The sequence below is a fragment of the Anomaloglossus baeobatrachus genome, chromosome 7 (assembly GCF_048569485.1).
Source record: "Anomaloglossus baeobatrachus isolate aAnoBae1 chromosome 7, aAnoBae1.hap1, whole genome shotgun sequence".
In the NCBI taxonomy this organism is placed as follows: Eukaryota; Metazoa; Chordata; class Amphibia; order Anura; family Aromobatidae; genus Anomaloglossus; species Anomaloglossus baeobatrachus.
The window spans coordinates 120,418,579-120,435,627 of NC_134359.1; the positions used below are offsets into that span (position 1 = coordinate 120,418,579).

General features: G+C 48.0%; 1 protein-coding gene across 2 annotated transcripts in view; it reads right to left on the minus strand.

Annotated features, from left to right (window-relative positions):
* Window positions 1-17,049, minus strand: part of LOC142245186 (aldehyde oxidase-like) — a 314,224-nt gene that overhangs the window by 19,499 nt on the left and 277,676 nt on the right. For both annotated transcript variants that reach the window (XM_075317642.1, XM_075317641.1), the window contains 2 exons: window positions 13,910-14,024; window positions 10,573-10,638 (listed from right to left, as the gene is read on the minus strand). In XM_075317642.1, the coding sequence (XP_075173757.1) occupies window positions 10,573-10,638; window positions 13,910-14,024 (181 nt within the window). The remainder of the gene's footprint in view (window positions 1-10,572; window positions 10,639-13,909; window positions 14,025-17,049) is intronic.

The following is a 17,049-nucleotide window of genomic DNA, read 5'->3' on the forward strand; positions in this document are numbered from 1 at the left end:
CCGACTAGTAACAGGTATCATTAACATGCTAATGAGGCCTGTTACTAGTCAGAAGGGCGTTACTTCCCTTGGCTAGTCAGCCCCCTTACCATGTAAGCACGCCCCCGTGGCCATGCTAACATGCTACAGATCTACTGCCTTAGGCCCCCTTCACACGTCAGTGATTCTGGTACATATTTGCTTTTTTTTAAACGTACCAGAATCACTGACATACGCATACCCATTATAATCAATGGGTCTGCTCACACATTAGTGATTTTTCACTAAATGTGTCGCCGTGCAGCGTACAACCGTGGCCGTGTTTCTGCAAGAAAACAAGTGAGTTTTTTTCTGGCATTACTGATCACCCACGGACCACACTATGGTGTGATCCGTGTGTGATCTGTGAAACACGTACCAGAAAATCACGGACATATTAAATATTAAATATTTTTAACTTACCTTGCCTGCGATTCGCTCTGGAGCCTCCGCTCTCAGCAGCTCCTGCCTGGCTCATGAATATTCATGAGAGCAGGAACAGCCGACCCGGAAGTAGCTGCTGAGAGCGGTGGGCGGACGCTGCAGACCCGAGGAATTCAGCACCATGGACAGCAGTAGTGAAGGCAGGTGAGTAATGTCCATATGCAATCACGGATTGCATATGAACAACCCACGTGTGCCGTGAATCACAGAACACGGAGGGACATGTGCGTGTTTTACATGTCAGTGAAGAACGTCAGTATTTTTCACTGATGTGTGAAACGGGCCTTAAACTTACAGCCTGTGTTCCATTTTTGCTGCATTGAGATCTATATACAGTGGATATGGGAAGTATTCAGACCCCTTTAAATTTTTCACTCTTTGTTTCATTGCAGCCATTTGGTTGATTCAAAAAAGTTCCTTTTTTTCTCGTTAATGTACACTCTGCACCCCTTCATGACAGAAAAAACAAATGTAGAAACTTTTTCAAATTTATTAAACAAGAAAAAGTGAGGTATCAGATGGTCATAAGTATTCAGACCCTTTGCTCAGACACTCATATTTAAGTCACCTGCTGTCCATTTCCTTGTGATCCTCCTTGATCCTTGTGATCCTTCTACTCTTTCATTCGAGTCATGCTGTGTTTAATTAAACTGATAGGACTTTATTTGGAAAGGCACACACCTGTCTATATCACACATAACAGCTCACAGTGCATGTCAGACCAAATGAGAATCATGAGGTCAAAGGAACTGCCCAAGGACCTCAGAGACAGAATTGTGGCAAGGCACAGATCTGGCCAAAGTTACAAAAGAATTTCTGCAGTACTCAAGGTTCCTAATGGCACAGTGGCCTCCATAATCGTTAAATGGAAGACGTTTGGTGTCGCGGGTGGAGGAGGGGACGCCGCTCTCTCCCACTGCTCGGGTCCGGCTGCCGCGGCTGCTGCGGCCTGCTGCTGCTCGGTGGCTCGAGCGATGGGCAGGATCCCGGGGACTCTAGCGACGCTCCTCGCCCGTGAGTGAAAGGGGATTTGGGTGTGGGGATTGGTTATTGTCCGTGACGCCACCCACGGTTGTGGTGATTTGTTGACACCACCGCTGCTCTGTATGGGGATCCCGGGAAGGATGGTATGGAGCAGCCAGTTGTTGTGTTGCCCCTCCGTGGGTAGGGGGTTGGTGATCCCGGGGCCCAGTGATTAGGTGGGTGATGCAGGGCTTGGTGGGGTGCTGGGACGCGGGGGCAGCGCTGTGCCTTGCGGCACTGTGGTACTCACTCAGCCTGAGACGTTGACACAGTTTTCGGTAAAACACACGGCTGGAAAGACGGTTCCCACGGACGGCTGCACTTGCTTTCCCCAGTAGGTGACGGTGACGGTCCCTCTGTCCTGCACCTAAGTTGATGATGGTTGCAATGGGTTCCCACCGGTAACCCGCTCCCCGGCTTGGATATGGGCCGGAGGAGCCCTACTTTGCCCGCAGGCGGTGGCCCTGAGAAACTGGTGCCCTGGCGGTGGCGGTGTCTCTCCGTAACGGTCGGACTGTTGCCTTCAATCGGGACTTGGTTGTTTGGAGACAGACGTCCCCTTCGCTGACGGATTTGGCAAATTTTGGCGACTCCTAGCCTTTCCGGGATCTGAAAGGCCCCTGCCCTGGTGCTGACTGTTCTTCGTATACTGCTCCAGACCGCCGGGCCACTACCCGTCCGCGGTCCTTCCAGCAACCTCCGAGCAGTCACCCCTGCGGACTATCACCGCCGTCTGCTGACCTTGCTGTCACAGTCCGGGGCACACACCCGGACCAACTTCAGGCTTTTCTACTGTCACTTCAGCTTCTCTCTTTAGCTTCACTACTACTTCACTTCTACTTTCACTTCCTCACTTAAGCTCTGCCTGAGCTAAACTGCCTGGTTCTTCCCGCCTCCAGGGCTGTGAACTCCTCGGTGGGTGGAGCCAACCGCCTGGCCCACCCCCTGGTGTGAACATCAGCCCCTGGAGGAAGGCAACAAGGATTTTGGTTAGCTTGGGTGTTCCTAACTGGGGTGTAGGGTGTGGTGGTGTGATGACCTGTGATCCCTGGCTTGCCCAGGGCGTCACATTCCCCCTTAGCAAAATGCAGACCGTCCGCGGGCTGCCCGTCCAACACCGGTTTTATTTTCTGTAAAATATATAAAAAGGTAAAACGGTAACATAATATAAATTATAACATCATCCCACAACGGGAGGCACATTTCTTAAACGTTGCAAACGGTTTACGGTTACGGTCTCCGCTCTCTCCCACCCAAGCAACCTGGCCCTGATGCTGCCCCTAAAACCCAGGCAGCAGCCCTTGACCCAAGTCCAGCACAAGTTACCCGAGCGGGATCTGTCCTTCCCCTCCAGAGGGTAGCCACCGGTTCCTGTGGTGGCTGGGCCCCAGCCTGCTCTGCTGAGGGCCCTCCCTCCAACCTGCCTCTCCGGAGGTGGCAACTGCGGAAACGGTAACGGTAAAACAACTGATTTACAAGCCACTAACGTCTGTGGTTGCCCTGCAAGTTCACGGGCTTGTCCATGGAAAGTCCTCCATGCCAAACTTTTTAAACGGTCCCCACGGGGACAACGGTGCCGGCAACGTCCGGTTTTCTCACAATCACAGTTAATCAGATGACTTTCACGGTAATCATTTTGCTTATCATCACTTTAAACTTTCAAACAAACACACTTAACACCCTGTTTTCTTTCCCCTCCCCCTTTAAAGAACGGTTTCCCTGTACCTAAGTGGGGGCCTACCTAGGTTGGGACGGGTGGACCTCCGGGGTCCGGTGTCAGTGTGGCTAGGCAGTGGGGCAGAGGGAACAATCTGTTCCTCCTCCCGGCTATCGTGTGGGGCAGGCGGAGGCATAGGGGAGCTGGGCACAGATTCATCCCTGGGCACTGGCACTGGTTCTGGCTCACGGTTGACCGCTTCCACCACTTCTTCATCCACAGGTTGTGGGAACAGTATCACTGGAAGAATCACCGCGCCGTTCTGTGTAGGCCAGTCTGCTGGGAAGTCTCCCATCGCAGTGTGGATCACCTCTTTCGCCTTATCCGCTGGTAGGGGAACCGGTACTTCTGCCGCCGCTCTTAAGGCTGGTGGGCACCTTTTCAGATGGTCCCGGGAAACTGTAGCCAAAGTGCCTCCTTGATCACGGCTGATTTGGTAGGCCTTCCCATCTTCCCAGCCTGTGGGCTGTATGACGTATGGGTTCTGTTCCCATTGATCATCCAGCTTGTGGGTTCTCCTCTTCCGCTTCAGTACGACGTCTCCGGGCTGAAAAGGGCCAGCAGATGCCTTTTGATTAAAGCGCTGCTCCTGCAGTTCCCGACTCCGACTTAAGTTCTTCTCGACATATTCTTGAATCTGCCGGTATTGTGCTCTACGCCGAGTTTCCCATTCAGCTGTCGAAGGGAGTGCTTCTGGGGCCTCCAACCCCATTTCCAGGTCCACCGGCAGGCGGCCGGGGCGAGCCCTCATCAGATATGCTGGGGTGCACTTTGTTGAGCTGGACGGGATATTGTTGTACATATCGACCAAGTCGGGTAGCTTTTCCGGCCACAGGTTCCGCTCTTCCAGCGGTAACGTCTTGAGGAGTCCCAGGACCAAGTGGTTCATCTTCTCACACATGCCGTTGGTCTGGGCATGGTATGGGGTGGTCCGGATCTTCTTACAGCCGTACAACTGGCAGAACTCGTGGAACACCTCTGCTTCAAAAGCCGGGCCTTGGTCAGTAAGCACCTTTTCTGGATATCCATGTGGTCGGCAGAAATAAGCCTGGAACGCTCGAGCGGCAGTTCGACCAGTTAGGTCCTTGACGGGGACAACCACCATGAATCTTGAATAGTGGACGACGATGGTCAACGCGTAGGCGTACCCACTTCGGCTGGGGGTGAGCTTGACATGGTCTAGGGCGACCAGTTCCAGTGGCTGATGTGTGATGATTGGGTGTAGGGGCGCCCTCTGGCTGGTCTCGTCCTTCCTCCTCAGCGTGCAAGGACCACACTCTCGGCACCAGGCTTCTACCGACTCCCGCATCCCACTCCAGTAGAACCGCTCTCTCAACAGCATCTCCAGCTTTTTCCACCCGAAGTGTCCAGCACAATCATGGTATGCCCGCAAAACGGTAGCCACATCAGCTTGGGGAATAACCAACTGGCAGATTTTCTCATGAGTCTTCGGGTTGATCAGCTCACGGTACAGCTTCCCTTGATGTAGATACAGCCGTTTCCGTTCCTTCCACAAGCGCCGGGCTTCAGCTGGGGCGGCAGGGTCCATTCCAACAGCACCTTGTTCCACCAGGGTCTTGACGAGGCAGACAGCCGGCGCCTGGTTTTGAGCTTCCTGCCACTCTTGACTGGGCCGTGGGTCCAGGTCCACCCGTTGTTGATGTACCTGTACCTTCTCAGTTGGTGGCTGGTGAAATGCAGGCAACTCGATCTCCTCGAGGTCGTCATCCTCGCACCCTTCCTCTGACAAATGGGGCATTCGGGAGAGTGCATCAGCATTAATGTTGACACGACCAGCACGGTACTTGATGGTGAAGTCATAGTTGGCTAGCCGGGCCACCCACCACTGCTCCAACGCGCCCAACTTGGCCGTGTCCAGGTGAGTCAACGGATTGTTGTCCGTGAAAGCGGTGAATTTTGCTGCAGCCAAGTAGTGGCGGAACCTCTCTGTGATAGCCCATACCAATGCCAGGAGCTCGAGCTTGAAGGAGCTGTAGTTCTCAGGGTTCCTTTCAGTTGGCCGAAGCTTCCGGCTAGCATAAGCAATCACTTTCTCCTTCCCATCCTGGACCTGGGACAGGACTGCTCCTAGTCCCACATTGCTGGCGTCTGTGTAGAGGATGAATGGGCAGCCATAGTCAGGATACGCTAGGACCTCTTCTCCGGTCAAGGCCGCTTTCAGCTGGCAGAAGGATTCCTCATGCTTTTCTTCCCACACCAGTGGGGCTCCGATGGGTCTACCACCTTTGGTCTGTCCCACGAGGAGATCTTGCATGGGGGCAGCCATCTTCGTGTACCCTTTGATAAAGCGCCGGTAGTACCCCACCAGACCCAGAACCAGAATGGAGGAGGGGACGCCGCGCTCTCCCACTGCTCGGGTCCGGCTGACGCGGCTGCTGCGGCCTGCTGCTGTTCGGTGGCTCGAGCGATGGGCCGGATCCCGGGGACACTAGCGACGCTCCTCGACCGTGAGTGAAAGGGGATTTGGGTGTGGGGATTGGTTATTGTCCGTGAATCCACCCACGGTTGTGGTGATTTGTTGACACCACCGCTGCTCTGTATGGGGATCCCGGGAAGGATGGTATGGAGCAGCCAGTTGTTGTGTTGCCCCTCCGTGGGTAGGGGTTGGTGATCCCGGGGCCCAGTGATTAGGTGGGTGATGCAGGGCTTGGTGGGGTGCAGGGACGCGGGGGCAGCGCTGTGCCTTGCGGCACTGTGGTATTCACTCAGCCTGAGACGTTGACACAGTTTTCGGTAAAACACACGGCTGGAAAGACGGTTCCCACGGACGGCTGCACTTGCTTTCCCCAGTAGGTGACGGTGACGGTCCCTCTGTCCTGCACCTAAGTTGATGATGGTTGCGATGGGTTCCCACCGGTAACCCGCTCCCCGGCTTGGATATGGGCCGGAGGAGCCCTACTTTGCCCGCAGGCGCTGGCCCTGAGAAACTGGTGCCCTGGCGGTGGCGGTGTCTCTACGTAACGGTTGGACTGTTGCCTTCAATCGGGACTTGGTTGTTTGGAGACAGACGTCCCCTTCGCTGACGGATTTGGCAAATTATGGCGACTCCTAGCCTTGTTGGGATCCGAAAGGCCCCTGCCCTGGTGCTGACTTTTCTTCGTATACTGCTCCAGACCGCCGGGCCACTACCCGTCCGCGGTCCTTCCAGCAACCTCCACCCCTGCGGACTATCACCGCTGTCTGCTGACCTTGCTGTCACAGTCTGGGGCACACACCCGAACCAACTTCAGGCTTTTCTACTGTCACTTCAGCTTCTCTCTTTAGCTTCACTACTACTTCACTTCTACTTTCACTTCCTCACTTAAGCTCTGCCTGAGCTAAACTGCCTGGTTCTTCCCGCCTCCAGGGCTGTGAACTCCTCGGTGGGCGGAGCCAACCGCCTGGCCCACCCCCTGGTGTGAACATCAGCCCCTGGAGGAAGGCAACAAGGATTTTGGTTAGCTTGGGTGTTCCTAACTGGGGTGTAGGGTGTGGTGGTGTGATGACCTGTGACCCCTGGCTTGCCCAGGGCGTCACATTGGGACCACCAGAAGTCTACTTGGCGATCCAGCCAAACTGAGCAATCGTGAGAGAAGAGCCTTAGTGAGAGAGGTAAAGAAGAACCCCAAAATCACTGTGGCTGAGCTCCAGAGATGCAGTGGGGAGATGGTAGAAAGTTCTACAAAGATAACTATCACTGCAGCCCTTCACCGCCTGAGGGAAACCTCTCCTCAGTGCAAGACATATGAAAACCCGCATAGAGTTTGCAAAAAACACATGAAGGACTCCCAGACTATGAGAAATAAGATTTTCTGGACTGATGAGACAAAGATAGAACTTTTTGGTGATAATTCTAAGTGGTATGTGTGGAGAAAACCTGGCACGGCTCATCACCTGCCCAATACAATCCCAACAGTGAAACATGGTGGTGGCAGCATCATGCTATGGGGGTGTTTTCAGCTGCAGGGACAGGGTGACTGGTTGCAATTGAAGGCAAGATGAATGCGGCCAAGTACAGAGATATCTTGGAAGAAAATCTCCTCCAGGGTGCTCTGGACCTCAGACTTGGCCAAAGGTTCACCTTCCAACAAGACAATGACCCTAAGCACACAGCTAAAATAACAAAGGAGTGGCTTCAGAACAACTTTGTGACCATTCTTGACTGGCCCAGCCACAGCCCTAAACCCAATTGAGCATCTCTGGAGAGACCTGAAAATGGCTGTCCACCAACATTCACCATCCAACCTGACAGAACTGGAGAGGATCTGCAAGGAAGAATGGCAGAGGATCCCCAAATCCAGGTGTGAAAGACTTGTTGCATCATTCCCAAGAAGACTCATGGCTGTACTAGCTTAAAAGGGTGCTTCTACTGAATACTGAATAAAGGGTCTGAATACTTATGACCATGTAATATTTCAGTTTTTCTTGTTTAATAAATTTGCAAACATTTCTACATTTGTTTTTTTTCTGACAAGCTGAGGTGCAGAGTGTACATTAATGAGAAAAAAATGACCTTTTTTGAATTTACCAAATGGCTGCAATGAAACAAAGAGTGAAAAATTTAAAAAGGTCTGAATACTTTCAGTACCCACTGTACAAAATAGACAGTCTGAATCCGGCCTCAAAATCATTTTAAAGCTTGTCTTCTTCCATTTCTCTTAGGTTTTTTTTTTCTTAAAGTGAGAATGTCACAGATTTGGAATAATTTTAACACTAGTTTCCGCCAACATCAGTTACCTAATAGATATAGGCCAAATTTAAATTGGGATGTAGGAAAAAGTTCAAATTGCATTATAAATCCAAGACCTTTGTGCTTGAGCCCTGATTCTCGGGACTTGTGGGGGTCGAGGCTGAAATTACTGTATATCCTATGCAATAGATGGGGGATATTTTCCAAACTTGTGAAACAAAATAAATTGCCATATACAGTATAATTAATAAGAAACCCAGTCACATGCTGAGGAACCTTACTAAATAAGGTGTTTATTTGGTAACGTTCCTCAGCATGTGACCAGGTTTCTTATTGATTATACTATACATGGCAATTATATTGTTTAAGCTGCTTATCTGGATGCACTCATCATTGCTTCAATTTTTAATCACCGTATTATTATATGATTGCCATTTCCGGCATCATTTTTCACTAAGAGTGATTATTATGTTATTTTATCTTATTACATTTTTATATACCCTTTTCTTGTGAAGGGATGTTTTGTGTACCCTGATATCTACTACTATATCTGATTTTATATCTTTAGCCATATCAGTCTGTATACTAATAATTCTACCCAGACTTGCTCTATTTCCTTTCATGTCATTCCCCATTGTTATGCATTGTTTTGTAGGTATTTTTTTTAATGAATTTAACGATTTTGGTATTTTCCAATAAAGATTTTATTTATGTATCAATTTCTGAGTAGTTTTTATAGGTCTATATAATTGTCACTGATGGACTACTAATTTTTCTTCATGATTGTTTTTTTTTTCTCAGCCTTTTGAGTGGTGACCAAAATTGTAGTTTTTTTTTAGGTTGAGAGTATTCTCAAACCTAGGGCTTATTGGAGAGGTGGTCCTGGGTGAAGATAACCCCTCTCCACCACCGACTTTATCTGTGTGGAGATACCCGGTTTTCTCTGTTGGCCTTCTTGGACTCTGGGGTGGCAGGAAATTTTCTGCAGTAACCCATGGGGGATAGGTATCAGATTCTGGTTCGACAAAGTTCTTTCCGGCTAGACAAAGTCCTCTGTCGATATAGTCCGTTGATGGAAGGTCACTATCCGAGTCCGTACACTTTGTTACTGAGCAGGTGGAGCTATGGGTTGGAGGTTCTCATACAGAGATCTCCTTTCTGGTACTTCCAAACCTGTCACATCCTTTCCTTCTGGGACTGCCTTGACTCTGTACTCACAAACCCATTCTAGACTGGAGATCCATTGAAGTGCTCCGCTTGGGTCGGTCGTGTTATGAATGAAGTCTCAACTTGTCTTGACCACCCTAGGTGCCTGGGATTCAGTCTACTTTCCGAGGCTCAGTTCTTCTTTCCAGACAAGCACTGATGCCCTTGATAAGAAGGAAGTCAAGAGGTCGCCTTCACACAGGCCATGAGATGGTTCCATAGAACCAACTAGAATGGTGTCTCTTGTTATGGTGAACATGTCTCAGCTGCCTCCTGGAAAAACTTTCTTGTTGAAGTCTGATAAGAGACAGGTCAGGTTGTGCAGGCACTCTTCTGGTAACAATGCTTGTCTATCGACAGTTCTGGTGGCTGTCCATGCCGAGGGACATTCTAGAGTTCATCTCTGCCTGTTCTACAAGTGCTCAGAACAGGACTCCTAAGCATTAGTCTAACATTTTCCTGCCTGTGTCTATCACTTCTGGTGTTCCTGCAGCCAACAGTCTCTCTATGGGGAATATTCCGACATCTCTTTTTCAGAAGAAATCCTTATTGGACATGAGTAAGGAGCAGGTTATTGTAATGCTGGCGTCCTTTGCCATCCATGGTGCAGGGACGCCAATGCACTCACAGCCTCGGGCGTCCAGCTGTCTCTGCTCCGGTCTCTGCCATGTCTCTCTACTCCCAGGGCCCACAGATCAGCAAACTAAGGGCACAAGTGCGCGCACTCTGTGCCTCTTAAAGGCCAGCGCACTCTCGCAGTCTATGATTGAGCGGCACTAAGTACTTAAGGCAGCCTCCCCCTTAGAGAGGTCCCTAATCAACTTGGTCATTCAGTTAGATACATGTTTGCTAGTTGTCAGGTCCCGTATCCTGTGCCTGCTAACCTGTACCTGTTTTCCAGTACATGTCAGTATCTACCTGCCTGCCAGAACCAGCCTGCCTGACAGTACCTGCCTATCAGTATCAGCCTGCTGCCTGTATGTGCCTGCTTGTCTGCACCACCCACCCAGTCTGTTCCAGCAGTCTACTCTGTACCAGCTATCCAGTTCAGGCCCGCTGTCCCAGTCTGCACCAGCCGTCCCAGTCTGCACCAGCCGTCCCAGTCTGCACCAGCTGTCCCAGTCTGCACCGGCCGCCCTGCCTGTACTTGAGTCCAACCCTTTATCTCTAACCCCTAGTGTCAGCTGCTATCGTACAGAGTGTTCCCCACCTGGTAGCTACCTTCCAGCACAAGTCTAACCTCACCATCACTGGCTCTAGTGAAGACGAGGTAACTGCTTAGTCATGTCACTCCAGGGTGAGCCCGGTCCCATAGCACAGTGGATCTATAGCAACCAGAGAGACACTTATCTTCATGCAATGCACCGGGCCATAAGAGACAACTACCTCACCCGTAGCTACCTCCCCGTGCCATGTTACCCATGAGCCATTATACTTAGCTGGAAAATACATGTTCATTGGCAATACACAGTACCTGTCCCACATCCACAGCTGGATTAATGCTGCAGCCAGTATCCATGATGATATCTGCCCTGATGTTCTTTCAATAAAAGAAGATTTGGGGAGAAAATTAATATAAATTAATTCTGATGTGATGAAATTGTATTTCAAATGTAACTAAACTTTTCAAAAATTGTTTTATACTGTATGTTGTAGCCCCTTACACATCCTGAAGATTGGTGGGGGCTTTTTGAAAAAACCTTGCAGAAGCTCTCAACACTTGCACGAGTGTGCACACATTGGTGTATAGGCACAGTAGAAAATCTATAGGTCCATACGCCACTGTACGCTCTCATGCAGGAGCTCAGCTGCTGAGCAGATGGCTTCTGCACAGTCTTTTCGGCAATCAGGAGGAGGACCTTGACAGAGCCAAAGTATTTTTAAAGAGCTACAACATATGACATTTTTAAACTTTGCATACAAATGAGAGATTTCTGTAGATAAAATAAGATGACATATACTGCTGGAACATAGAGCTGAAGCTCAAACAAGCACTACATTTTTAATTGGAAAAAATGTTAATGAGTTACTAGTGATAGGCAAACCCGAACTGTAAAGGTAGGGTCCCCTGTATTTTGATACTCAGCGCAGATAAAGCAGACAGCTGGAGGCTGCAGCCTTCAGCTGTGTACTTTCTCTTGGCTGTGTATCAAAATACGTTTGACCCCATGCAGCTTTTTTTTAAATTAATTTAATAAATATTTAAAAAAACTGTGTATGAATCCCCACAATTTTGATACCTAGTAAAGATAAAGCAGAGATCTGGAGCTGGAATTCTCAGAGTGGGTTGACTCTTGGTTATTGGGTCCTCCCCAGCCTAAAAATAGCAGCCCGCAGCTGCCTCAGAATTTGCGCATCCAGTAGATGCACCAAACCTGGAGCGTACCCTTCTGATCCCGATTACCCTCATGCAGTGCATAAATGTCTGCAACAAATTTCTTCACCAAATCTGTATCTCCTGGTAGAAAAACCTGTCAAAACTGCACTGCGTTTTATGGTGCGTTTTTCTGCAAGGAGATGCAGATTTCTGCAACAAATTTCTGCAAACATTTTTTACACCAACTCTGCATCTCCTGTCAGAAAAAAAACAAATAAAAAATGTGTAAAAATCTCCTTGCATTTTTGGTGCATTTTCTGCAAGGAGATGCAATTTTGCTAAAAAAATGTCCAGCATTAAGTTCAATCAGTTCACTTGAAGTCACAGCTGGGATTCAACTTATTGAACTTAGTGAAGTCACCTCAGGTGAACTCATTAAACTTTGGCTTAGGCGATGTGCGCACGTTGCAGATTTTGTGCAGAAATTTCTGCAACCAAATACTCATCTCCTAGCAGAAAAAAAAGCATAAAGAATGCATCAAAACCACATCTCGTTTTTGGTGCATTTTTCTGAGAGGAGATGCAGACTTTTTGCAACCAAATACTCAACATGCGCACATAGCCTAAGCCGGTAATCAATCACTGAGTTCAATGTGTTCACTTCAGGTGAGTTCATAGAGTTCACCTGAGGTCACAGCTGAGGTACTGTGGGAATCGACAGCTGTGACCTCAGATGAACTCACTAACGTCCCTGCTCTCACAGCTGCGGCTCCGTCAGTGTGTCCCACAGCCTGCAGTGATCTGTTTTCTAATGTGACCATGCACGAGGGATGTTGTGTCTGTGGATTACTTTGTACCTTCAGTGGTGTTTTGGGGGGTTAATAAATTGGACAAATAGGGTGTTTTTTTCTTTTTAAATAAAGGATTCTTATGTGTGCTTTGTGTTTATGTCTTTTTACTTACACAATTAGAAATGGGGTGTGGTTCTCATAGCCCCTATCCATTACTAATCCTAGGTTTAGTGGCAGCTGTGATTTTTTTGACAAATCACAGCTGTCAATGAACCCTTATATTACCCCGATTGTCACCATCTAATGGATGCGCCAATTCTGACCCAGCTACAGGCTGCTATTTTTAGGCCGGGGAGGGCCAAATAACCATGGGTCTCCCCAGCGTGAGAATACCAGCTCCCAGATGTCTGCTTTATCTTTACTAGGTATCAAAATTGTGGGGATTCGCACACAGTTTTTTAAAATATTTATCAAAATAATTTAAAAAAGCCTTATGGGGTCATTCATATTTTGAGACACAGCCAAGACAACGCACACAGTTGGGGACTGCAGCCTCCAGCTGTCAGCTTTATCTGCATTGAATATCAAAATATGGTGGACCCTACGCAATTTTTTCCAATTATTAATTTATTTTTACTCTCCCCTTCAGCGACCCAGACAGCTACTGTGAGGGTAACCAATCACAGATGCCAGCACGCCAGCAGTATGACTGCAACCAATGACAGACACTGTCACAAAAGGGTAGGCGGGGGAAGCAGAGAATATTCATAACCTTTAATGAGCGGACCATGATGCAGTGTGACAGCCGCACAGAAGCTTGGTAAGTAAAATTGTCTTGCTTTAATCCTCATTTTGCTTCCTTTTGCAACCCCTAGCCCTTACTAACAGAGATGAGTCATCTTGCCGAGGAACGGATCAGGTCGGGATTGCCAAACCCGCCTGGGTTTGCAGCTCAGATCGCTGATCCTGGTGGAGCCCACTGAATTCAAAGGTAGGCAAAACTTATGTATGATAAAATGGTGTAGGGGGTTGCAAATGGTGTAGGGGCGCTGCAAAAGAAAAAGAAAATAAGGAAGGAATAAAGTAGGACATACTTACCGAGTCTTCCCGTGGCTGCCACACTACTTCAAGGCCCGCTTGTTATCCCTCATACATATTCACTGCTCTCCCTACCCACCGGTGTCTCTGATTGGTTGCAGTCAGACCACACCCCCACCCTCTCTGACAGCATTATACTGGTGTAAAATAAATGAATAAATTGGCATAGGGTCCCCCCATATATTGACACCAGCACAGACAATGCCTACAGCTATAGGCTGCAGCCCCCAGCTGTGCGCATATCTTGGCTGTGTATCTAAATAAGAGGAACCGAATGCTGTTTTTTTAAAAATGTATTTAAATAAATAAATGTAAAAAAACAGAGTGTGGTCTCCCCCCAATTTTGATACCCAGCAAAGATAAAGCCGACAGCTAGGAGCTGCTATTCTGAGGTTGGGGAGGCCCATGGTTATAGGCCCCCAACCTAAAAATAGCAGCCTGCAGCGACCCAGGATTGTTGCATCCATTTTATAGTACTTAAATTCTGGTCCCTAAGACTTATATTAGGTTTGGCGTCCGAGCTCAAATTCGGTGTAAAGTCTGGTTCCAAACTGGACTTTTTTTAATGTCCAGCAGAACGCGATGAATCTGAACATTTGCGTTACCTTATAATCTCCTGTAAGGCAATCAACTTCCACCTCTGAACAGGCAGCCCCAAAAACACAGTATTGGAATGGATGGCCTTCTCCTTTCTCCCAGTCCATATGAGTGTTGTAGCCTCTGATTATAAGAAGGATAAAAATCATACATTCAACAAAGTTGCTCAGACATGCATATAATTGCTTTAATCTATTACGGTATATGCAAATAGATGTGTGCTTACACCTTCCTATTTCTGATAGCAGACCTGTTCTGGAAAAACAGATCAACCTTTTAAGGCTAAGTTCACACACTGCGTTGTTTTGATGATGCGTTTTTGTGCGTCTTTTGCCGCAAAAAAACGCACAAAAACGCACCCGCAGCAAAAAACGTGGCAAAAACGCATGCGTTTATACCGCGTTTTGTGCGTTTTTTGCTGCGTTTCACTGCGTTTTTGCTCACTGCTTTTTTATGCGTTTTTTATCAGTGAACATTGCCATTAAAGATTGTTAAAAGAGCAGACCTACACAGCATACTCCATCCACTAGTGGATGCAGGAGAGTAGACAGCAGCTGCAGAACTACAAGTCTCAGCATCCTCCATCCAATAGTGTATGGAGGAGAGCAGACAGCAGGTGCCGAACTACAAGGCTCAGCATACCCCTTCCAGGACTGTATGCAGCATTTCTTTGCCCCCCAAAAAAATGACGTGGGCTTCGCCATATTTTTGTAGGCTAGCCGGGTACAGCAGGCAGCTACGGGCTGCCCCCAACCCCCAGCTGCCTATTTGTACCCGGCTGGGAACCAAAAATATAGGTGAGCCCTTTTTTTTTAATTATTTCATGAATTTCATGAAATAATTTAAAAAAAAAAATGAAGTGGGCTTCACCCAATTTTTGTGTCCAGCCAGGTTCAACTGGGCAGCTGGGGATTGTAATCTGCAACGCAAGGTGCCCAAGCTTTCTGGGCACCCACGTTGTGAATTACAGTCTGCAGCCACCCCATCTGGCGCTATCCAACTCTTCCAGCTGCCCTGATGCCGGGTGACTCGCTGGGTAATAATGGGGTTAGGGCTAGCTGTGTATTATCAGCTGGCCCTAAGCCCAAAATTCATGGTGTCACGCCAATATTAGACATGGCCACCATGAATTTCTAGTAAAGATAAAAAAAAAACACAACACACAGAAAAATATTTTTATTAGAAATAAAACACAACACAATTATTGACTCCATCTTTATTGAAATAAAGAACCCCCCTCCGCAGTAATCCTGGGTCAAGGGTTTTGCGCCGTCCAATCCGGATCCAATATCATCTGATCGGTTTGCTGGAAGGCAACGCGATCAGATGATGTGTCAGGTTCAAGGCCTGAATCACATGACACATCAGCTGATTGTATAAACGGCTTTTATACAATCAGCTGATGCATCAGTGCAAAAAACCCCAAAAAAAACAAAAACTACACACGTCTGTGCAGCGTCGGACTGGCTACCGGAGGAATTTCCAGTAATACCAGGCCTGGATTCAGGTACCTGCACTGAACTCCGGAGCTCTCACCTGAGCTCCGACGTGCAGCCGAGACTGTACAGCGAGGGAGCGCCGAGTGACTGATTCCCCGGCACTTGCGGTTCAGTTCATGACAGCTGCAGACATCCCGGGCTAATCTCCGGTGCTTTCACCTGAACTCCGGAGATCACCCCGGCCTGTCTGCAGCTGTCATGAACTGACTGCAATCGCCGGGGAATCAGTCACTCAGCGCTCGCTCGCTGTACAGTCTAGGCTGATGCAGCAGCGCAAAAAAAAAATAAAAATAAAAACAACTACACACATCCGTACACACTCCCGTCCGACCGATGCAGGAGCTGCCGGTAATCAGTGATGAAGTCTCCTGACGGCATCAGCTGATAGCCGGCCGGGCGGTAAAATCCGGCGTCACCACGAGACTTACGATCAGATGATGCATCAGGTGACCGCATCAGGTGATCACCGCCAGGTCCTGCAGCTATCGTACGTGCCTGGGAGCCGGCGCACAGCCAGAGCGGTACCAGGAAGAGGGGCTGGGAGCGGACATGGCACCGGGAATCTGCAGACAGGTGAGTATGACATTTTTCTACTGTTTACTTTTGATTTAGCAGCCGCTTCCACCTCCTGCACGGGAGCAGACATGGCACCGGGCGGGAAATGGAAGCAGCGGTGACGGTACCGGGAGGATTTATGCTTCTGTTTACTGACAGAAGGAATCCTCTTCCTGTACATGTCACTTTACTACCCACCCCTTGCGTTTATAGCTGAGTTTTTAGTCATAAAAACGCACTAAAATGCAGCTATATTTGCAATTTGCGGTTTTCATTGCGTTTTTTAACATCTCATTGAACTCAATGCGTGGAAAACGCAAAAATAATTGACATGCTGCATTTTTGTGGTGCCCACAAAAACGCAGCTAAAAAAAAACGCTGTGTGCAGACAGCAAAAATGAAAACTCATGGACTTTGCTGGGGAAGCAAATTCATGCAGTTTTCTGAGCAAAAACGCACCAGAAAACTGCGCAAAAACGCTGCGAAAAACGCACTGTGTGAACTTACCCTAAGTTACTATTTTCTGATCTTAATACAGTGCCATAGCAAAGACCAAAGTAAGTGACATAAGAGCTTATTTTTCTTTCAGTACATAGAAATTAAACTGTTATTCTATTCTTTTTAAATGGGTAAAACAAGCAACTTTGCACTTTACTTTTACTTGTCACTTTGCTGTTATTAAAAATCCTTTCCATTCACATGGAAAAATCAATTTTAAATATTATAGTGGAACAAGGCAAAGAGGAAGACCAGCAACCCAATGGCTTGATACAATCAAGAAAACGGCAGAGCAGACCCTGGCGAGCCTATCTAGCCTTGCACAACATTGCTCTTCATACAGAGTGTTCATCCATCCAGTCGCCATTGCTCGAAATCAAGCTGAAGGGCATAAAAAAAAATAAATAAATAACAGTGTAGTTGTGTAGGGCTCAGTGTATCAGAAGTGGCAGGTATTCTAGGCAAGGAGCATGTACCATGTTTCTCCAAAAATAAAATAGCGTCATATATTATTTTTTGCTACAACAGATGGGCTAGGACTTATTTCAGGTTATGCTTGATTTTTTTTTCCATGAACAACAATCCATATTTATTCT